The sequence below is a fragment of the Neodiprion fabricii genome, chromosome 2, assembly GCF_021155785.1.
Source record: "Neodiprion fabricii isolate iyNeoFabr1 chromosome 2, iyNeoFabr1.1, whole genome shotgun sequence".
Taxonomy (NCBI): domain Eukaryota; kingdom Metazoa; phylum Arthropoda; class Insecta; order Hymenoptera; family Diprionidae; genus Neodiprion; species Neodiprion fabricii.
In genome coordinates this window covers 36,399,933-36,424,142 of record NC_060240.1, presented here as the reverse complement: position 1 = coordinate 36,424,142, position 24,210 = coordinate 36,399,933, and the positions used below count along the sequence as shown (strand labels likewise).

General features: G+C 38.3%; 1 protein-coding gene across 7 annotated transcripts in view; it reads left to right on the top strand.

Moving 5' to 3' along the window:
- Positions 1–24,210, top strand: part of LOC124174907 (syntaxin-1A) — an 86,003-nt gene that overhangs the window by 14,409 nt on the left and 47,384 nt on the right. For all 7 annotated transcript variants that reach the window (XR_006869027.1, XR_006869026.1, XM_046554543.1 and 4 more), the window contains exon 3: positions 3,065–3,164. Coding sequence is in view for 5 of the 7 variants with exons in the window: in XM_046554543.1 (XP_046410499.1) it covers positions 3,065–3,164 (100 nt within the window). In the remaining 2 variants the exon portion in view is untranslated. The remainder of the gene's footprint in view (positions 1–3,064; positions 3,165–24,210) is intronic.

Genomic DNA, 24,210 nt, shown 5'->3' with positions numbered 1-24,210 from the left:
TTCCACCTTCCGAAACAAAAAAAGAAATAATTTATTACCCCTCGGAAATATATAATATATATATATAATACACACACATGTTCATATATGGTTACACACATATATATATATATTGTATATATTGTATATATTGTATACGGGCGTATGTAAGTATCGAATTTCCTTCATCCCCTACATTTATTACTGTATATATACGTGCGTATTGTATACCTGTATACGTTATATTTGCGGACTGGACGCGAACGCCCACGAGTACTGTGCAAAGTCAATTTAACGTCTATCCGTTTTCAGCTCTTACAGACTCTCGAGCTTTTCCTGCAGATCCTCGAAACCTTCGCTCAAAGAAACAAACAGCCCTCTGTCAATTTTCCCAATTTTTCTCCGCCGATTTTCATCTCAATTTTATAGCAAACGTATGTTCGACGTTGTTTCTTTTTTAATTGCTCAGATATTACGCAGTTGCGAATCAGCTGTTGAAAGCGTTCCAACTTCTTTTTTTTTTCGTGCCTCGCGACACAATTTCTAGCGAACCTGCAATAGGTATACATCGTGTATTTTGCATGAGAAAATTTTGACAAACATTGAAGAATTTCGCGCGTGCAGCGTGTACCTTATACTTAATGAATTTGCGTAGAAAGATTCGCGCAAAGTTGTATTAGTACTGTATACGTAACATGTTTATAACTCTGCCTCTGCGAGTTTAATTCAGCACTCACCGACTAATTCGCGAGTCACCAGGCTTTTAATTAATCCAAATGACGTTCGTGTAACAACTTCGCAACGTGAACTAAAACACATATACGTACACAGTTGTAACATATCTAGTTGCTCCTAATGTAACTATTTTTCAAACCGACAAATTATTGCTCACATTATGCGTTTAGCTATTATCCTTCGTACGATTACATAGTCAATTACTATAACCTTCTATTTCAAGAACTCACCGTAATCGTAACTTCGAAAGCTTTAAATTGTTGTAAACCTTGTTTCAAACCGCTTTTCTCTTCCATATATACAAGACATATGGATAATTGAGGAGAAAGTTGAAAAATTCTTTGAACAATATTGTAGGAGGAAACTTGTGAAAATAGAAAAAAGAATTTTCATAAATACACTTCGATATTATGTACTTTGTGAGTAAAAAAATACCGTGCAACTTTGATTTGCATCCCCTCGAATGTGAGTTCAGTTCGTTCATATATTTTTGGTTCAATTGACGCGGCGTTCGAATCGATTTTAGATTTCTGATAAGGAATTTATGTACACGTCAAAATCACTTTCCGTGATAATAATTTACCCATACGATACTAAAGTATCGGTTACATAGGTGTACAAATGTCCAAGGTACACATATACGTACGTATCATTTTTATCTATGACGTGATAAATAATTCGCAAGGAAATCTCCCCTTCGTGCAACGATTTATCCGATACAGGTATACATTCTCTGCAGTGTATGCATGTGTGATGTGTCTATTAGCAATATACACGGATGTACATATGCTTAATATCTCGCGGAACGGTGTGAACGACGCGTATGCGTATTGCTCTTATCTTTATTACACGCGGTGGGATCTGCGTAGAAAATTTTGTGTATGATCGTATCATGAATATAATAAATATCAGTCAACTGTAATAATTTGCCGTCGTTAATTTTTGGCAGTATAATTGAACCGATAATATATACAACACTTTGATGTACACAGTCCTATAATTAATCACCTTATACGCGACGAGGATATACAAATTATCCGTGGTCATTAAAATATTTATAGAATATGATGATATTTTCATCAAATTTTTCATCGAGTTCCATCAGCGTCGGTATCAAATTCTCTTTACCTATTTTGCGTATCCTTGTAGGTATAACTTATGATTTTCAATGCTAATACATTAATTCGATCAAACGTCAATAAATAATCGCTCTAACTTCGCTATCGTTATACTAAATTCAAATATACCGAAAGATACAGGTTTAAATAATAATTCGCTCTAGTTTATTCGAGTGTAAATGCATACGTATTAAAACTCGGAAGTATGCATGCATATGTATATGTGTGTAATTTGAAAGGGGCGTAGCGACGCGAACTACACGCGGGACTTTAATTTCATTGAAAGTAATAAATTGACGCTATAAATTCTTACCCCTGTTACTGATACGTTTTCGGACGCTTTCTCGTTGCTGAGTGTGATAAGCACTATATTACATTGTTTCAATGCGTATACTTGGTATTATTCTCTGATAAAACAAAACAAAACTTCGTTATAGGTACACTGTTTGCACGTGTGTGTATAATTTATGTTATATTTCCCCATGATCGATTTAATTTTCTTGCAGATGCGTAAGGATAAGACTCGGTTAATAAATCAAATGTATACATAGCCAGAAATAAAAGAGAATATTGAGAATGAAAGAAAAAAAAGAAAAAAACGAAGGAAAATTATGTTTATAAAATTAATTTTTCTTCCATTTATTTTTTGCGAGCTTTTTATTATCAGTTTTCTTTTTCGGTGGAAAGTAAAAGAACGATATGAAACAGGGAAAGAGAAGGAAAGAGGTGTGTAAGTCGATTTTCTTCATCGCGAGTCGTCGATACCTCGATGTACATGCATATGTATGAGTGGATGTATGTATACATATGCATGTATATAGCCAAGGGTTCAGCGATGTTCGACGACGTGTCTAGAGCAGTGCGACGGTGAAATTGAATTTGAACTTTCTTCCTATCAAGTAACTCCGATCAGTATTGGTTTATACCCCTGCATATAATCCATGAGTGTATATTAACAGAAATAACGCCCTCGACTGGCTCTCTCTCCTTCTCTCTCTCTCTCTCTCTGCATTCGGGGGCGTATAATCTCGATCTTTGTCAGGCGATTTACGTATCTCGTTTAATTTTGCGGCTGTGGAAAATAAAATCAACGCTATATCTACTTTATACACTCGAGAGATATCCACGGCGTAATGGAAAATTGCGAATACGTTGTTTTTTAAAATTTTAATACTCTTTTTAAGTAATATTTTTCAGTTATTTATTATAAATGAAAAAAAAATTTGTTACAGGTGGAGGAAATTCGCGAAATGATAGACAAGATCCAGACGAATGTTGAAGAAGTCAAGAAGAAACACAGCGCCATCCTGTCGGCGCCGCAGACAGATGAAAGTGAGTATAATAAGCCAAATTTTTGGTCGTTTTAAATAAATCGTCAACTGTTCTTTTCTACTTTTCTCGAAGCTTGAAAATATGTTTTACAAAACTCAAAGTATCGAATCATTTGGATGTACGGAAAGAGAGCGGAATTGTTAGGTGTTACATGAAAAATACGCTGCAGATGCTGCGGGTTTATAGATATATATATACATCTTTTTCATTTTCACGTTTTTTATTTTCAACGTGTCAATTTTCGGGACATTGAAATTTCACGTACCTTATCATCTCCACCTACACGTTTCGATAACGTAATCCACATTATATACGGTCTGTTGGATTTTTGTTTGATCGTAGAATAAATGTTGCGTTATTATACGCTATATCACAAGTTGCTATCAATGATGGATTTACGCTTTTTTTAAAAAAAATTTCACCCTTGTTTATTCTATTTTTTTTGCTTTAGTTTCTCGGTTCTTACTTTTTAATGCATTACGATACCAGGACATACTTTACAAATTGGGCAAATTGAACCGATAAAGTTGCGAATTGTTTGCCGAATTTCGTATGTAAAACTGACGTAGTAATTATTGTTATTGTTATTATTATTATTATTTTCTACAGTAACGTTATAGCCTTGCTTTCAACATTTATGACACACGTTTGAATAATCAATCACGAATTTATCCTTAATCAAACTGATGCATTATCGACGAGTGAGAGACGACGTAAGCTCAACGAATAATCGCGTAATCGCTTGTATACGTATACCTACATAAAATTTGGTGAAATGCAAGAAAAATTATGTTTTTTTTGCGTTCATTTCTCCGGGAATATTGTATAAAATATATATTCTGCGAATAAATACGATAATTTCCATTGTTGCAGTGTCATATGCGTTGAATTTCTTTTTTACGATTAGCTTTACGTCGCGTCGCTTGCGTGTTAGTAATAAATTGAAAAAATGTAATGAGCGCCTTTGTTACGTGTCTGTTATTTCTATACTGCATGAAAATAAGGATGAGGGGAAAAAATCGTTAAAAACGATGGAAAATAACCAACGCTGATTATTATGATTCTCAGCAGGAGAAAAACGTACAATATCGCAAACGATTTTTTCTCATTCCTCTTCTTTTCTTTTCTTTTCTCTTCTTTTCTTCGCGGCAACAGACCATTTCCAATCACTCACCAACACTTTGTACGTACAATATAAGTACCTTCTACATACATCACATATAAATTACAACAGCAGTGTCATTTTTATTTTTTTTTTTTTGTATATTTCTCTATATTCGCCTGATTCAACATTTTTCGACGATGGAAGAAAATTTGATGTTATCATATATTATTAATTATAATAAGCTCAAATATGTGTAATATTGAGGTTACGAAAATCGTATTTTTAATTGGGAAATATATTTTGTATATAAATACATATATACTACTCATCATTGATTCAGACATGAATATTCTTCTACTTCGTATTCCGCACACGCGTTTGTCTCATTTTAAAACGAGGCTGTTTTATAACCACTCTGAAATCAGTTCAAAATTGTAAAATAACATACCAAGCACGAAGTGCAGCGTAAAATGCAGGCCAATTTTTCAGCTGATAGAGATACCTAGTTTTCAGGTTGGTTTGTTTCATCTAGTTTTTCTCAAAACTCGGTTTCGAATGGTCCGAGGACACTCGCGGTTTGAGAAAAAATTACGAGCCGTCGACGAGGAGCGGGAAAAGCTATAGTTTATCATCGTCCTTGTCCCGGTTAGCCAGCTAGCTCTCTTTTACACCCACATTTTACGTAGGTACGTAACAACAGTAGCTGCTGGATGATGCTTTGAGAGTCGGTGCGGCGGGTGCATTGTTGTCCGGGTTTTGCGATCGACTTTTAACCAACCCTGCAGACTCCTCGTTCTCCCCCTCCCTTACCTCGGCGAAAAAGAGAAAAATAAGGGAGAAATCGTTGGCGAATATACCGCAGGCTTTACAACGAATCACGTGTGCAAATTTGTCGAGCTCTTGTTATTTTCATAGTAGATTTTCATGATCGCTCTGAAACCCTTCCGGTTTTATATCCTTATCCTTAGAACTGTATCGTAACCCCGATATAACGACAATCATCGAGACTCACGAACCGCGGTTGTTGTCCAAGGATCTGATCGAAGTTGACTCGACTTGTTATGCGTTAACCGTCTTCTCGCCGCAACAGGTTGATTCGATCTGTTATTAATTATTCGACATAAACGCGTCTGTGATAAGAAATCGCGAGTCGTTTCGTAAATTCTTCAACTCACCGCTGCCGATTGTGTGAATAATTTTATTTTCAGTACGCGTTAGAAAAAAAATCTATTGCCAAGTGAATCTTATCGCTTCTATAATAGTTCAAATGTTATCTAAAGTATACGATCTCGGGGCTCGCACACTCGGGGAAAACTTGGAAAATCGAGATAACTCAGGCAATTTCTTACAGCATGAAAAAGTCAGGGGATTTCGAAAATAAGATTGGAATTTTTAGTCTGTCGAAGTAATAAACTTGTTTTTAAACAAAGTACTATCGATCTAACTATTATCTTAACCGTAACTTATGGTTTTACCAACATTAAATTATCGAAAATTTTTCTCATTGCAGTTTTATTTTCGTGCTCTTTTGCTTGCCGGCGAACTTCTCACCATACTTTCAATTCCTTGAACTGTATATAATATTAAAATGGTATCATTTTTCCATTTGTTCTATTTCAATCGAATCAATTGATCAGTCGCAATGACCGCGTTCCAATTCACTAATTCTCAATTTTATTTGTTTACTTGTGATCTGAATTTCGCACAGCGGCCTGTAAAAGCTTTAATCATCGCGACATTGATTCTATAAGCTTCCCATCTACAGTAAAACGCGGGCGTTACATGCAACGATTTATGCAAATTACAAAAGTAGAACGCCGACGCCGTGGTCGCCTTGCATATGCATTTTAATAACAATAATTAAACCCCTTTCTTACGTTCCGCATCCGCCTGAATATGCGCTGCAGGTGCGACAAGATTGTGTAATTACGCAACGTCGTTCTTTTTTTCACGTGCGATTGTTCATCATTTATGTACTTTTTTTTTCACGTTACTTTCGTCTTACGGCAGAGATTTTATTTCTTTCACATGCTGCGATTTTTGCAAAACTTGCCTCTGGTTTTGTTTATATATCATTACAGTATATGGGTATAAATATCTGGTGGAAATTATATAATTACTTTATAATCCGCGATTTATTCGTACCGCATTGGACGTAATCTATGTAATAATGTGCAGCTTTATAATAATAACAACAACAACAACAATAATAATAATCATACCGTGCACCGTGCGATAGTGTCGCGATCTCTCTTACAATCCTTGAGCATGGATCAACAATGAGTTAACAATATACCGTTGTTATATCGCAGCCGATTTTAGGTCATTGACTTTCGTGTAAGCGTAAACCTTATTCTTCAGACACGCGATATACGACATAGGATTTAAAATAAAGAGGAATTTAACGTGTTTGATTATTTTTCATCCTCGCTCTTTCTCTTTCTCGTAGTTATAAATAATTCGCATTTGCATACTTACCAAACGTTACGTGATATAAATATATCCTGTGCTTATTTTGTTTTTTTTTCGTCGCAGGCACACAGATTTCTGTATCGGGATTATCTATACGGCCGGAATATTCAATCGATTCGATATTTTTGTAATTTTATATCGCGTCACCCTCACGGATGACGTATATGCGGGGATAAAAGTAAAACCTTGTTCCGACGACCTCTGTACAGTATCACTTTGGTATATTTTATAGGGTGACGGTGTCAGGATTCTGACGTAAGGATTATATATACTCTTCTCCCGTCTTTCAGTATCATTTCCAATTTTTCGCCCCTGTCACTCTCCCTTCTTTATCTTTGCTTTAGCTTCTTCTTCTTCTTCGTCGGCTAACAATAAGCAGAAATTTTTGTACGCGATTCACAAGCCTTGTTAATATGACCAAAAACTCACTTTCTCATAAAAGGAGAAGATGAAGAAGAAGAAGAAGGAAACGCCGCATGCGTGCATATTTCAACTCTTCGCGAATTTTCACCTATACATAAACACGTATCATTGAAAATATCGTGAAATAATTCAAAAACTATTCTTTAGACAATACGCAATCAATTTTTCTCAATATACAAAAAATCTGACAAACAAATCGGAATAAAAAAAAAAAATAGAAAGAAGAAATTTCAGACATTACCGAGTTTCCGTTCGGTGATCTAACACCTACCCATAGTGTGAACATTTGTTACACAACAAACTTTTTTGTAATAATATTTCGATACAAGTTTCGACATTGTCACAGCGTATTCCATATTACGTAACGCGTCGAATTTATCGAATAAAATTCGAAACCCGTCATCAAAATATAAGTGTGTACCGTAAACGGTAGAAATTCAACGAAAAATTGAACAAAAAAGTAAATAAATAAAAATAAATCGAACATCAGCTCGTCAGAACTCTCGCGCGGTGATTAGAGAAGATCGTTACCATCGCCTGCTGCACATGTGACGTCAACTCTCTCTAAATATCTCATTTATCCAACCACAGCCGCTCTCTCTCTCTCTCTCTCTCCCTCTCACCCTCTCGCTCTCTCTCTTCCCTGCAGGGACGTCGAAGTCCCGGGGATATATTGATCTAGTACAACGCGACGGGTTGTTATATACCACTTCAGCCTTTACTCTGCGGATTTTCCACGTTTCATCTCATTTTACTTATAAATTATTAGGTAACAAATATTTGGTGCACGTAAATAGATATAATTTCTGACCGTGTGCGCTCGGGATATGCGTTTCTTCTCATCGAATTATCACCTCGAAATTCGACTTACGCACGATGCATATACAGTGTGTGATTATTGTAAAAATATATACATATAACGATGATGGAAAATCTCGCCGTTACTGGAAATTCAATTTTACTGTAGGGGGTTGCATTTTCGCTGTTATACCGCGAAGGGAGGATTAGGTCCTGGAAATCCTCGGTATAGCAGGATATCTACAACTACTAATTGGAAACGTGTCTCTCCCTCTATTCTCGTATATAACTTTGGGAAACTCGGAATCTCGCGTAGATTTCCTGTACGCGGCGAGAAATTACTCATCCTTGTGTTCGGTGGCGCTGCTATTTATTTAATTCTGTACGCAGGACATGTATCCTGCGTTTTATGCGTCCGTTTTTGTACGATACTTATGGTTTAATATTATTATACGCGTAGGTACACTCGGGAGCAATTTATTTCACAATGTTGCATATGTCGTCGACGTTGACTCAGGCAACGTTTGTAATTAACTAACAAAAATATTCGATACAGGTAGATTACGTATAATTACTGTGAAATTGCACGTTTTGCTTTATGCAACTTGATCGTTATCATTTTAATCATCGGTCGTTATACTGAATTTGCGAAAAATTAAGAGGATAGAGAAAGAGATTTTACGTAAATCTGTACGTAATACGGATTTTTGAGATTAATGTCGCGGGGAGAATCGAGATAAATTTAAAAAAAGAAACGAAATAATCTCGATCTGTTTTTCATACTCTTGACAAAGAGATTTCTTCGTTTAGAGTGTTAGAAAATGAAAGTAAATTCAGTCCTTCATCGTCAGCTATATTATTAAATATTGCACAAGCAATTTTCAAATTTCAAAAAAAACATAAAATTCCACGTATGATGTTATACAAATCTTATACACGAATCTCATCGTTTGGAATCAAATCTGCTAATATTATCATACATGTATACGAGCATGTATATACATATATATTAGTACATATATGCATGATAAAAAAGGGAAGTTAATTTTATTACCGTTAAACTTTTTTTTCCTTGCATAACTCACAATCGGCTGTTGTAATTGCGGCGACGCGACAGAAAAGAAAGAAGAAAAGATGTGCTTCCTTATTTAACAAATATGATTTCGACGTAATCGTTCTGCTGCAACTCGATTATATGGTTATAGAGAAATTTAATTTCGCTATTGGATGCGCATGCATGTCGCATACACGCACACACACACATATATATATACGTACAACCTATATCACACACACATGTACTTTGCAGTCTAATTTAGAGGGCGTAGCGTCACAGTTGAGATAGGCGGTGTCCTGAAGGGGCGGCAGAGCTGATGCAGCCCCCGGGATGCTGGAGACGCAATTACGCGAGAAATTGAATTTTAACAAATTAATCGCTTTACCGCGGAGGGAAAATTGCGTATACGTCGACGGCGACGACGCCGTGCAAGTTTAACGCCGCGGTTCGTATTATACGTGAATTCTATCGTATAATACACGCTGTTGATGCATATACGCATCGATCAGGCACCCTTACCGATATTAATATCATACACACATATGCATATGACCTATTTATGCGTGTAAATCTCCAATTTCATCCTACAATCCAACGGTATCAATACGCGTTGCGATCTCACGTTAATTCGAATCCAGACAAAGACATCCGGAGTGTGAAAAAAAATCTGCCGAGTTATCCAAACCACATCTTGGTTTTTTTGGAAATTAATTGTAAATTCTATAGCGACAAAACGGATCTTATTTTAATGATGTAAAAAATATTTATCTACCATTATTTTCGGTACATTCGTTAACGATTTAAAACATTTCAAAGAGCAGAAATAATTTTTCCCACGTTATTTACGTATGATACTTCGTTTACAAAGCCAACTATTTTATCGTTAGAGTTGATGCGGAGAGCTCAAATTTTCAGGGAATTTATTTATTTATTTATTTTTTTAATAATTTCACAGCGCTTAAGCCCCCGGGACCATAAAAATTCAAAAACAATCCTGTCGAAGACCACTCTGGTACACACATATGTGAATTACTATTTTTTATAATGGCCCGTTTATTATACGTCATTCCATGTGTATACACGAATCGACGATGCGATATCGAATTCATCAGGTTGGATGCTGCGGGATATTCATTACTACGTGATCCTTCCTAATTCCTCCTCCTTCTTCTCTTCGTCGACAATCGAAGCCACGTTTTTTCGTCGAAACCGAATAATTCAATCAACTTTGATTGCTTGCCCCGAAATTACATCGAATCGTGGTGAGAGTACGTGCGTGTGCTGTCTAGGCGATATAAACACATTCTGCTGATCAAATTGTACATCTATATATATATATATATATATATATATATATATATATATTATTGTCAACCCGGCAGGCCGTGACGTCACGCTGTGAAGGATCAGTCTGGTTGAAACGTAATTAATCTCCGTAATATATCCGATTCTTTCGTAATTGCGAAAAACTACTCACGGTTTTGAATAGAACCAAATTGTGCCTTATTCAGAAATTCTAAAGTCTACTTTACTATAACTCGTTACAGTTATCGATTGATCAGAATGAAAGTCGGGGGGAAAAAAACCAATTGATAAATACCGAATTGTACGTACATATACATGTGTTCAGGATCTAGTTATTTCACGGTGCACGTCGGGTGAAAGTTTCAAGTTCACAACCGGCATAAAAATGCTTTTGGCTTGATTAAAACTATACCGCAGCCAGAAACAGATCACGGAAAATCTCTGTTATATGTACATAGGTAGATATATGCAAAGTTTATATATATTTATACGCATACCTAAAAGGGAAAAATCGTTTGGCTATGCGGCACACGGATTATTGCATATTTATACACATAATATACGTATACATGTATAGGGGATGGCAGGTACGTGCTGTAATACGTGGGTCGAGTAGGTGGCTAATACTTGTAAAGTCTACCCTCTAATCTATGAATCGCAAGACACGTAACACGAGATCAACGGCCCTCTTAAGTTTCATAATATCCTCGTCCTATATGTACGGATAAGTATCGGTGTATCCCAATAGCTCGAGCTTATGAATAAATTTACTCACCGTTTTCCTTTTCGTTCAATATCCGTATGCATAAATATTATATGTACGCAGTACGTTTTATACAGAGATAAAGCACACGCAAGCACGGTTGCTCTCTCTTTGTCTCTACGATTCGCGTTGTGTTAAACAAAATTAGAGTTCCAAAGTTATTCGAATCATTTTTCGGAAGTCGAGAATTTTTTTTATTTTTCTCTCTTGTATATTGATTTTGTTATACGTGTACTTACGTATCTGCATATATACAAGGATCTTTTCTAGATTCGTTTTTAAATTCACACTTTAATTTTTTTTTTCTTCTCTCGAGAGAAAGCTCTCTTGCCAATCATTCCAAGTCTTTTACTCGGCAAAAATGTCAACCGCATATTACAATTAGATACCTATAACAATGGCCAACAGTAAGATTTTGATGTCAACGACCCTAGGAGCAAGCTTAGTTGTTCTTAAGTGACTGCAGTTACTTATTTTATCGATCCTTTCGTATATGACTGGAAAAAGCAATATTTGTATGAAAAGTTAGATTTCAGCTTAGCAAAAAAACAAAAATTCTCTTTTCTCAGTTTCTTGAGGTTCTTTTTTTTTTAGCATTGCCTCGAAATTTCATCGTTTGAAAATTATTAACTTGAAGTACTTACTGCATGGGATGGAAAGCCGCCTAGTCGTGCACGTTTCGTAAGGTTACGCAATGTTACGCGACACGAACGTGTATAATACAGACGCGTATACACGCAGGCGTAAAATCCCATACGCAGAAAAAAGTACCGAATCGAATCACGTCTTCTTACATACCAGCGAATATTCTCCTCTTGTTCTCTCCCTCTGCGGTATATTTGAAACTCATATTTCGAAGATGTGGGTAAGAAAAAATTTCTTTTCAAATCTGCACTTTCTTCCTTCTCCGTTCTCTTTACGATATAACAATAAATTGGCCTCGTTCTAACTTCCATAAATATGAATATCAGTACGTTATCGCTGACTATATACACAAGGTTCAGAGTGAACGAGATGTGGTTTTGATAATTACGTTATATGCAGAACTAGGTTGCAACGCCATTTAACGATTTAACGATTTAAATTCAAATATTAATTCCGGTTATTGTCTATAATTTTTGATGTTTTTTTTCTTTATTTACTTCTTAAACCTTTTGTACCACTTAAATTGCAATATAATCGTGCGTTTAATAACAGTACGTACTGTAAAGTAATGCTGACAACTTTGATGATACAAATTGAACCATAAAAAAACAGAAGCTCGTTCCTCACCTTTTGCCTTCTGCCTTTTACCATTTTTTACTTTTATCTTCTTTACCTTCCATCTCATACAATTGTACGAGCAACTCTTATACCGGTAAAATTGTTGCCTTTCTTGTCACTCGAGACATGCTGGGTCTCGTTAACCAAAAATACTTTTGTCTGCAAAGTGACGCTTTTCGCGTTAAATTCGTCAACGTCAGAGCTCTAATTACCTGTTCTAACAACCTTCACAAATTGGATCTATCTTTCCACATCCTGTTGTTTTCTATTCTTATTTATTTTTATTTTTTTTTTTCTCAATTTATTCTTTTCTTGTTGCCGATACTATTATTATTATTATCATCCAGGCGGATTCGGTTTTTTTTTTTTTTGCCATAATTTTTTATAGGGCACGTTGATATATTTAATAGCGATTGCAAAGCATTACTTCTAAATACTTGCAAAATTTGAATAAATGCAACACAAAATTGTGAAATTATTTGTAGTATCCGTCTATACAACATACGATAAATCCTTAAACTCTGGGTATTTATTTTTCGCAACGGCGTTTCAGCGCGTGAAAACCGCGAGATGTGGCTTCTTAACCGTTCAGCGAAGTTGCCAGCTCTAGTTTAATAAGCAGGCCAAACCAGAACTTTTGCATCAATGAAAATAAGAAGAGAAGATGAAATTCCAACCATTTGTCGCTCCGTTGAATGCGAAAAATCTTTACTTATTTATTTCTATTTTTTTTTTTTTTTTTTGTGACCAGGCGTAAAACTCAATTACTCTACGATATTTTCATTCGTTAGTTTGATTTTCCGATCTAGTCAGTCAATATAGTCTGACAATATAATTCTATTACGTATTTACGTTTTTCAATCAACGTCAAAGCCGAAAAATGTATCTATGTGTATACAGTGAACAATTTTGGTTTTAGTATCGTAATAGCGACGACATAATCTTACAGGACGACCAGAGTTTGCTCTTATCATCTTTACGGGCGCTTCGCGGGACGCGACGTTAACTATATAAGCGATAATAATGTTTTACTCATAGCGTCCAAAGAATTGTTACACATATATAATAGGTAACAAGTTATACCTCCGATGTTAAGTTCTTCGTGTTGAACTATGATAGGTAGTTATATGTACTTTGCGCTTTTCTCGCGCTAATTTTTGACGCGTTAAAAACTATATACTTGAATAAATATTCATTACGTATTCCGACCGAAACGCAGTTTCAATTTAGGTTAGTTCTTCTTCTTTTTTTTTTTCTCTTTGTGTTTGTTTGTCGACGAACAAACTCTGCGATCTTGTTAAAATTCCAGAATTCAAAATCACGCGAGTCGCAGAGAATAGGATTGAGAAAAATTGTGAGTCTTATTGAATAATACGGGGTTGGAATACGAAGTAGGTACGGTACATACATTTTTTCCAAATATACGCAACTCTATAATATTCCGCTTACTTACCTGCTTATTTTTTTTATTATTTTATCAAGGTAGAAAAAGGTTTATTTGGCATCAGCGCTGCTCGCAATCAGAAAATTCGGAAGGTGCACGTCGAGGGAGGAGAAAGGGGTTATAAAATTAGGGCCTGTAGCCTCCGGCGAGTGAAGAAAGGTTTTTACTGTTCTTTTTATGTATATATATGAGCAAAACGAGAGGTGGAAAAGAAATAGGCAGACATTTGGGTATAGGTATAGTAGCAGTTGAGGAATTTTACCTCTACCTTGCCTGGTTGCAATCTTTTAAGAAGAAGAACCCTCGAGGCAATTGTCCCGCGATACGAGATACGAACTCGGCTCTAATATTTGAAAGTTGGACGAATTTGTTATCCGTAATCGTGGTTCCAATATAAAATTTTTCTTTTTTTTTCTTTCTCTTTCTTCACTCTCGTTTTTACGATAATTACTTCACGCTCAATCCGAAAAAAAACCGTTAATCGTATAAAAAATTGTGTTTTGTATTTTTATAATTCTTCTCGTTTCTCGTAAGTACGAATTTTTGTTTACAGTATACTTCTCATATCCTATATTTTACGCGTTTAACATCACGTCGCGCTTATTGTCTCTCGGTTTTATTACACCCGCATACCTATGTTTTTTTTTTTTTTTTTTCTCTCGTTTATATCGCGGCGTCGTATAAGGGCTTACTCCCTTTATAGGGCAGTAATGGTAGGGATTGGTAGCGATTTTCGAGCCGCCATTTTTGATGCCGTCGAGCTACTGCGGTGAGAACAAGTAAGAAAGAGAGAGAGGGACATAATCGTTGGAATTACTTCACATTTGTGTCAACTACTATTTCCGTCTCCCGTCATACTGTATATATCTACAACCACCTCCAGTTCGTTATAACAATTTTTCCTCCCTTGAGCCACGACGAGTATACGAGTACCTTAAACCGTGCATGGTATACCCGTGTAACACTTATCCATAGTTGAACTGCCTTAGTTTTCCTCCACACACTTGATCGTCCTCTCGTCACCGTCGTCATCGTCGTCATCCTCGTCGATATCGCGTCGAAGCACGAAGGTGCGTGAGGTGTGTTCCTTTTTTTATTTTTATTTTTTCTTCATTCTTCCCTCCCCCCCCCCCCCCCCCATTCTCCGTTCCTTCTTTTCTCTTCTACTCCCCGCTCTCTTCAACGACCATACCAAATTACCTCGGGGCAAGAGACGACTTTGCCGGATGGTTATACGGCCGACGAGGGCGGATCCTCGCATCCCACCCACCCTTATCCACAAGCAACCCTGAAGGAATTTTGGGGGAAACTCTTAGCGAAGTCCTTTTAGGTATTAGGCGCACGGATCCGAGGATCACCACCGTCGTTGATGTAACAAACTTTCGAACTGACTAATTGTTTTTCTTATTACGTGTTGAGCTTTTATACATTTTGTTACACGCAACGCAGTCATGTATATGTCACAAACTCACATACACTTGGTACGAGCACTTGTGATATCCATCCCTGCTGGGTGAATATATTCTTCATATATTTGAGTATTCTAAAAACGTTGGATGAAAATATTTTTTATGACACAATATACGCTACTCTTTAAATTAACTTTGATTTCTTTTCTCTTTACAGGTGAGTGGATGATTACAAGTTTTGAGAAACCGTATGGGGTAATGTATAGTCTGCATATACCTGACGAACGTATCGTAGAATGTTATCGCCTTTTCGGGGTGCTCGCAATTGCTCTAGGAAATCAGTTTTTTTTTTTTTTTTAAGAAGAAGAATGAAAGAAAAACAGTATAACCGATTTAGTGAATTGATTGTATTTTTTCGCAAACTCTTTTTCAATCTAGTGTATTCGTTTTATTCGTACTGCGAGTGCCCTGAATCAAGGGTGACACGTATTAGGTACATGTTTCAAAATATGATTGTGGAATTTTAATGAAACGTATGAGAGGCAGAGCATCTCTGTGTTTGGTAAATATTTTTCGTACCAATATGCTGTCTGGATTACTTAAAATTGAAAAAGTTTGGGAGCTTCGAAGGTTTCACGGTTCCATGAAAGCTTGAAAAAAGTAACTTGAAAAGTTGGAACGATTTTCGACGTTTTATATTAAAAACGAACGAACGCGCGTGAGTTTCATCGATGATGATTACGATGTCAAGAAAAGGTTTTTGACAAACTATACGGGATACGCTCGGTGTTACCATGAAATAAAAAAGCAGAAGAAGGAAGTCCTTGAGGTCCTGGAAATGTCCTTGAATTTTGCTTGTCCTTGACAGGTTCTGGAAATATCCTTGAATTTTTTGCGTGTCCTGGAAATATTCTATTCTTAAACTTTGCTGCGAATGATATATTTATTTGTGTTGGCTTGGTAATTGTTTTTAAAAAGTGGGATTCCCGCCTCGAATCGCGTTTCTTGGTTTTCCCTACTAACAGGTTGTAGCAGAAATAACGTATTGCGTACAGTGCCGTCTCCATTGCTGTATTCTTATTTATCCTGAATGTTCTTGAATAATCTGAAAATATCCTGGAGACGTCCTCGAATTTTTTACAATTTTTTTACCGAACACCATGGGTTGGCATTTTATCTGAACCTGTAGGTGGAGCTGCAAGTTTTAAACATTTATTGAGATCGGAAGTTGAGTCACGAATCGTATCCGTCAGTCATCGTTCAACGCGTGTAATTATATATTACACCTACAACTTGAGGTCACGAAATTATGTGGGACCCGCTGCTGCCTCGCCGATTGTACACACAGGCGTTGCGCATGTGATTGAAACACGGTGTCGATGATGGGAGAATCTTTATCCAACACAACGCCAGAACCCGGTGAATGACAATTGAAATTTTATGCAGGTACCTCGCGAGGCTCAGAGAATGAATCGATAATTGGCAGACCGACTTGAGGCCGCTTCGATGTCTCTGCGTGAAAGAGGGTCGAACATTTGTGGAATCGGTACGCTTTAACCTTTTCACGAGGATGAAGATTTCTCTGCAGATGACGAGGTGCTTCAGTTCCCTAGCGTTGGTAGTCAATTTTTATACGGTGAATTTTATTCTGGGTTATCTATTTCGGAAGAAGGATCGCGAGGAGAAAAACGAGTCAACTTCGTTTGTAGTGAAATTTGTCTGCAGATTTTTTATCGGATCATTGGTTTCGAACCGATTACCTTGACTGTTATTCGCAAGTTATTTCGAATGTCCTGAACCGCCTGCGAGAGATATTTAATCTGAAAAGTAGTCGGTAACACCGTCAAAAATAACTTCAGCAGAAGTTTGCGATTCGATTGAACAGAGAATAATACATACGATACCAACCGACGAGTATTACATATCCTGACATGAAGTCTATCTTGGAATAAAAAAAAAAAAAAAAAAAAAACGAAGCTTTTGCGAAAAGCTACCAAGTTTCGAACCTGTAGTCTATTTTCACAGTGTACAATCAGGTGTGACAGATTGCTCGAAAGGTTCGAGGAGAGGTTAATAATGGCGCGTGTGACCAAATTTAGGATGTCCATTTATAGACTGGCCCGCCGAACAAGCTCACCTAAACCTAAACCTAGCCCAACCTCGGGTTAACCTTAACCTAACCTAAGCCGGGAGGAAAGTCGAGGCATCGGGTGGCAGGATTGAGGAGGATTGAATGGCGAGAGGGTGCGACGTGTCGTGTACGTAGGTAACCAAACTCGTCAACGGGGTTTTGTGACCTTGAGGACGGCCGGGGCTCGCCTTTGGCTGCTGGCTCCTGGCTGCTGGCTGCTCTGTGCTCTGGCTCTGGCGGTCTGGATTTCCCGCTATTGATCCCCGCCGTCGTTGCCGCCCCCGCTGCGTCCGGCCAGGAAGCTACGTACGTCGTTCCGGTTAACCCGCCTCTACCTCCTCCTCTTCCTCTTCCTCTTGCTTTCTTCTCCGTGAATACCTAGGTACCAGTACCATGTTATACCTAAGCGTATAACACACCCGGTGTATTCTTCTTCTACTTCTTCTTCTCAGCAGGTCTGCGTATAAAGAGCAACTTACGAAGATACGAGGTTGACGTACCATTTTTGATCACCTTTAGAAAATCGTCTATTCACTATTCTTACTACAAATCTCTACAATCTTTCGATACGTGACTACAATCTTTGACTTTGAGCAAATTTTTGGATGCAGGAGTTTTGTTCACATCTGGTGTAAAGTTTGTTGGTTGAAAATCAGAGGTCACGTGTCAGATTAAAGTAAGTCTGTGATCACTTGTGGCCACAATCTAAGATTAGACGTAATAAATTTATAACGCGGCCAAAATTGGATCAAACTATGATCGCTGCTGCACGGTAGTTAGGCGACCATGACCGATAAATCTACCCTATCTACCCTTTTGTGTTATCCTTTTGTTTGGTAATTTCTTTGCCTTCTCATGTTCTTCAGGAGTTGTATAATATACGTGTGCCGAAGTCCATTTCGCGGTGGCGTCAATTGTCGAAGGAAGTGCAATGGACGAACTTTATGATAAAATACGAGTTCTCTTCTCGTTTTCCTTTCTTTACTATAATATTCCGTTTCACTGCTTGATTCTGTTTCCGCTATGCACGTAGGTACCTAAATAGGTATCCGTGATTTCTACTGCGAGGATGGTTACTTCGCGTTTTGCAACGAGCAACACCAGACTCGAGTTTTAATATCCCTGATAATAAATAACCTCGAGCATTGCATTTAGCTTACAAATTATGCAGATGATAATTAAAGTAAGAACGTGATCAACGATTTTCTTCATCTTTTTTCTTATTTCATTTGAAAGAAGATTGAAAAGGTACCCGAAACACTAAGAAAGAAAAGAAAGAAATACCAAATTACCGTCCTCTCTTCAAGCAAAGTTGTAATTTTAGGTACAACATTTACTTGAATAACACTTTGGGTACAATATACGTAGGCAATGATTGGAATTGTTCGCGTCGTCAAAGCGACGCGGTAGATCGTTACAGGGGATCAGAATCCGTGCAGTGGATCGGGGAAATTGCCCTTGCGTTAATTCGGCACCCGATCCTTTTATACCGCGAGCTTAGGTACCTACGTCAAATTGTGGTATGTAACCCAACTCAAACTCTTTGGCGATAAGCCGAGAGCGAGAAAGAGAGAGAGAGAGAGAGAGCGCCCTTGCTCGATTAGTATAATCAATGGGGTTTTGCGACATCAATGCGAGGAGGAAGGAGAGGGTATAAAGTTTTAAACACTTTCTAAATTCACCGTGTATAATGGCGGTAGTCGTTTTTAGCTCCTGATCGTTGAACTCAAGTAGAATATTCATTGGGGCTTGAATTTGCGCAGGCATGCCGGGATCTCGGAGCCCCGGGTATAAGTGAAAAATGAGGAGATGAGAGGAGAGGAGAGGCGTCGAGGGGAGAAGCTTTTCGCTCACGGCTCCTCTACTCAACCACCCTGCAATCCTCCTCCCTGTACTCTCTCGCTCTCTCTCTCTCTCTCTCTCTCGCTGTAATCTTGCCGCGTAAGCAGTGAATATAAAGCTTTACTAAAGTCGGGCAAAGAATTACCGCGAGCGAGCGACTGGCACGTTTATACGATTTCCATTCTTCCGTTCTTGCTGCCACATTTAGCCGGTCCGTATACTTGAAGAGTCTTCGAGTGTTTTCCTCATTTATAGTTGAATTTCCGAAGAATAAGAAGAAGAAGAAGAAGAATGAATCAAAAGTAACAGCTTTTATTTTCTGCCTGTACACAAGAACATTTTTTTCCCCTTTATTGTTCAGTTTCGAATACAATTCATAGGTTCATTAGGTTCATTAACTGTAGAAAAAAAATGGCAATGACAGGGAAAGTTTGTCGATGATTCTTTTTCGCATCAGGGTATATTTTTCACTGGAATGGAATATCATAATAATCCACTAATTATACAAGTCGACCCTCGACCTGGAATAAAATAAAACGTGACACCCCGCCGGCTAAAACTCACTTGCACTAGTTTTGTACAATTTTTATAATTATATTCTTGATTTAAATGCCGAAATTATGATAGAGCAAAAAATTTTGTCTCTCTCTATCTCTCTCTCTCTCTCTTGGTCTTCCTCTCTTCTTTCCGAATTACTATTTTTCGAAAACCTTGCAGAGTTCATCCAAAATTGCAGCCTCAAATACTTAATGACGCAAGTCTAAAAACATGACAATTATATAGTTACTGCAATTTTCTTTACCATAGCAGTACAATAAATTTCATTGAAAAATGCGACCTCATCGACTGATAAAACTACGACGATTGGCTAATCTAAACTGTGCCAAACTGGCATAAGTAAGTACACCAGTCATCGACACGCTTAGACTCAATCATTGATGCCCTTTTATTTTCCAAAATTATAAATTGATGGCACAAATTGTGAATTTTTCGACGACTAAAACCAATTGCTGGAGGATCAGACACTTGAAGTTAATTTTCTTCTTAATTTTAGAACCAAATATCACACAGATGCAACCAAAAAAAGGTCAATAATTGGTACAGGGTCAGTAACTGGTACACTCACCTTATACTCTCCATACATTTTTGGTTCCTGTGCGCGATATATCAACAGACGTGAGCCGGCAGAATCGTCGAGGCGTCCTTGTTAATAAACGTGAATATCCCGAAACGTCAAGCCGTCGAAAGCCTCCGGATTTCCTTCCTTTCGCCCGCTCTTCATTCTCTCGATAAACTTGTACCTACTCCATTCCCCCGCGTCTCGTCTTTTTTCCCTCTCTCGCCCCCCTCCCTTCTCTCCCAACCCTCGATTCCACGGTTCTTACTCGTCGCGGTTTCGCTCGAGTGGCGGCAGGTATGCCGGGGGGAATCATTTCGTGAGTGGGATGGTTTAACAGAGTTTTCGAGCCGGATTCGCGAGGACGGATCGCCGCAAAGCCGCCTTGAAAAATCCCCCCCTCATTCATCCTACAGCCCTCAATATAACGCCTCGGGTTTTCCGACCTACCTTTTCGCGAAAACACCGCGACGCCGAATCCTGCGAGACCTGAGCTCAGGAACTGAATTTCGGGAGGTCGGCTGATAAGGATCAACGCCTGGCTTCCCGGCTTCCCGGCCTCCAGACTTCTTCTCATATTCTCCCGCCGTCGTCTCTTCCCTCCTTCTCATCTCTCCTCTTTCTCTTCTCTAATATCACGTATCGCACGGATGTTCGTCAAAGCGAAATGTCAAAAGGACAAAGGAGGGACCGAGGATGCGGATCTAAACCATCTGCGAAATCACCTTGGGATTATAACGGCAAACAGCTAACGCTGCGTTGGCTCCATTTTCGGGACACGTTCCATGCCTAATAGCGATAAGAAATTGCCTCGGGCCGATTAGATTTATCGGGTGTGCAGAAATCAGACCCACGAAACTACCGACGCGACGGTCTGCGGACGGAACGATTTGCGTTTCAGAGTCCCAATTCCATGGGTGGATAATTCCGAGATTATTACATGTTTCGGATAGTCGATGAAATTGTGCCGTTTTTCGTGGGTGTTGGTTACCTACGTTGAAATTTAGGAAGTTTCCGAATAAAATACTGCGTAGGTCGTGATTGGGAACGATTATTTGGTCTCTTTTTGGTATGTTGGTACATTGAAGCCTGCAGCGAGAGGCGAGATTTAAGGAAATCAAATTTTGTCGATAACGTAAAACATTTTAACCTGCAGGAATGTTGAAATCTGATAGTTTTGCTGAAAATTATCATCTTTGTATCAAAGTTGGAAAATTGACGATGAAATTGCCTGTTTTACTACAAGTTGAAAAATGCAGTTTTACTTTTCTTTGTTTCGATTTTACGTATTTTACTTGCTTCGTTTCTCTCGCTGCTACACGGTGAATCCGCGTGAATCACTCTTCGATGATTCTGCATTTGTGCAAACTGTAAGCGTGGAATCAAATATACCGACTAAGTTTCTCGAGCCAGGAGGCGTATAAATAAGTGAGCGAGGGGCCGACTATCGGATTGGCTCGTCGCTAAGTCAGCGAAATTTCCAACAACCGTGTACCTGTTCGAAACCGAACCAATCGCATTAAAGCCGCAATTCCGACATCGTGACAACAATCGGTGAACGTGTCAAGCCTCGACGTTCAGCGTCGGGTATGGAAATGCAGAGAAACTGCCTGCATCTTAAAATGAAATGCGAATTTTTGCTCACTTCTCTGAACGCTTTTTTTCTTTCCTTCACTTATTTGATAATTTTTTCGCCACTTTCAATAATCATCTTTCGATATTTTGTGAGTTTCACAATATATATGTTCGCTGAAAAGTTTCAAAGAAACAACAAATGTCAGTTTTTCGTAAATTTTGTCTATAGCTTTCCAAATTTGAACTATACCCAAAATTTGTCCAATACAATATGTACGCGATTTACGTAAAAAGCTTGCTTTTTCTTTTCCTTATTCTTAATACGTATGATAAAAAAGCGAGATACGATGCTACAGTTTGAGCTGTCGAAAAACGTAGAAGAGTCGGGCAATTTCGAGCTCCATTTTTTTTTTTTTAATCGTAGTATCCTGTTGTTGAAACGTTTAAATGGTGGCCGGTTGCGTAGAGAGAAATAATCAAGAGAGTGCGAAAAGCGGACGGGGAAAAATCCATTTCCTCACGCAAATCCATTTCCCTATCCGTATTTTCGACCTCCAACCTTTCCATTATTTTCCCCACCATATCCGCATCCTAAAAATTGATGAACCTTGTTCCGTCTTTTATTTATCCTCTCCCACCACTTTGCCTCTCCTTGAATTTCAAACGTGCGTTAGTCGTCCACGCACCTTTAAAGCGAACGTAATCACTCCGGGAATTATCCTATTCTCATAAAATTTCAGTCTATGCTCGTGTAACAATCTACAATCACATCGATATATGCCACATCGTATCAAGTTATTAACTAGCTGAATATATCTTTATTGTTATTTAACCGCAATGAAATCTCATTAAAATCTAACCACCTACGATCCTTTAATCATACATAGTATTAAAGTTCGAAACCAAATTTTGAATGTTCGGATGTTCGGATATTCAGAAAGTGACGTCACCCAAATTTTTTTCTTTCTTGACGTCATCAATCTATAGTAATCGTCGGCGACCAAAATCAGCTAACCGAATTCCTCAGTCTGGAAACAACCGCGCGGTAGAGCGGACGGATGAAAATTGCGCTCCGCAGATTTCGAGTGCCGGCGCTCCAAGTCAGCTGCCTGGTGAAACTCGACTTTCAGGACAAGCGCTTCGTAGTTCTGGCTGTCCAGGTCCTCCACCTGGTGGATCTCGACCTCCGGGACAAACGCTCCGTGGTTCCTGAGCTCCAGGTCCATTACCTGGTGAAACTGGACTTCCAAAACAAGCGCTCCGTAGTTCTGGCTGTCCAGGTCCTCCACCTGGTGGATCTCGACATCCAGGACAAGCGCTCCGTGGTTTTGGCTGTCCAGGTCCTTTATCTTGTGGAAACATGTTCACCCGACATCCAAAGCTAACGCAATTCCGAATGAGACTCAAGTTCGTAACGTTAACGTAACGATACATCCGAAGAAACAATCGTTATTAGGAAATTTTAGGATAAATTTCAAGGATTTGACTTTGCAGAATCGGTGTACATTTTGTTGTTTATAGTAGTTTACCAAGTTTCGGGAAGTCGCGAGTTTACCAAGGTTGCGAATTTCGCGACTTTTCCTAAACACGCATCGTTACGGTAACGTTACTATAACTTGATCCTCATAATTCCCAAGGGTCGACGTGTACGATCGTTTATATACGCCGTTCCTCGAAACGTGAATGTATTACGTGATGCATGTACCATACCTGACCGCTTTATTTATCGGCATTTTCCTCCGCCGCCGTTAACTTGAATGAATTCATCTTTGGCTGTCAGTGATTCGACGTACGAGCATTCGCGACTTGTATGCACGCCACGCTTCCTCATCCTCCTCCTCGTGTGTCTTGTCTATTTCTGTCGAGCCAGCTTTTCTCCCACCGCCGTACCTGTTATACTCACCTCGTTACTGTCCTTATATACAGTTCCTCGTCACGTGCATAATCTACAATGCTGTTCAATATTTATCAACAATATACACATCATGCAGTTTCTGCCGTAGACGATAATAGAAATATCGATATATTCGAGACTATTCTAATTGAACACTTTATGGTTCGTACGTCGATCGTATCCGAAACGTGCGACGTCTCATCGAATGCGTAAAAAACTTTTTTCGACGTGCGTTTATTGCGCTTCGACAAAACAAAAACATAAAGAAAAAAAGACAGAATTGTTTCGTCATAAGTTCGATTCTCATTTTCGTCATTCAACCGTATACGTCGGGTTCACTCGAAGCCGTCGTCTTGACGGTGTGAAATGTTTACGTTTTTCATCATTCGGTTCGACGATTCGGAATTATACGACGAGCGAAAAAGTTCGCCTGTATTTCACCCGGTAT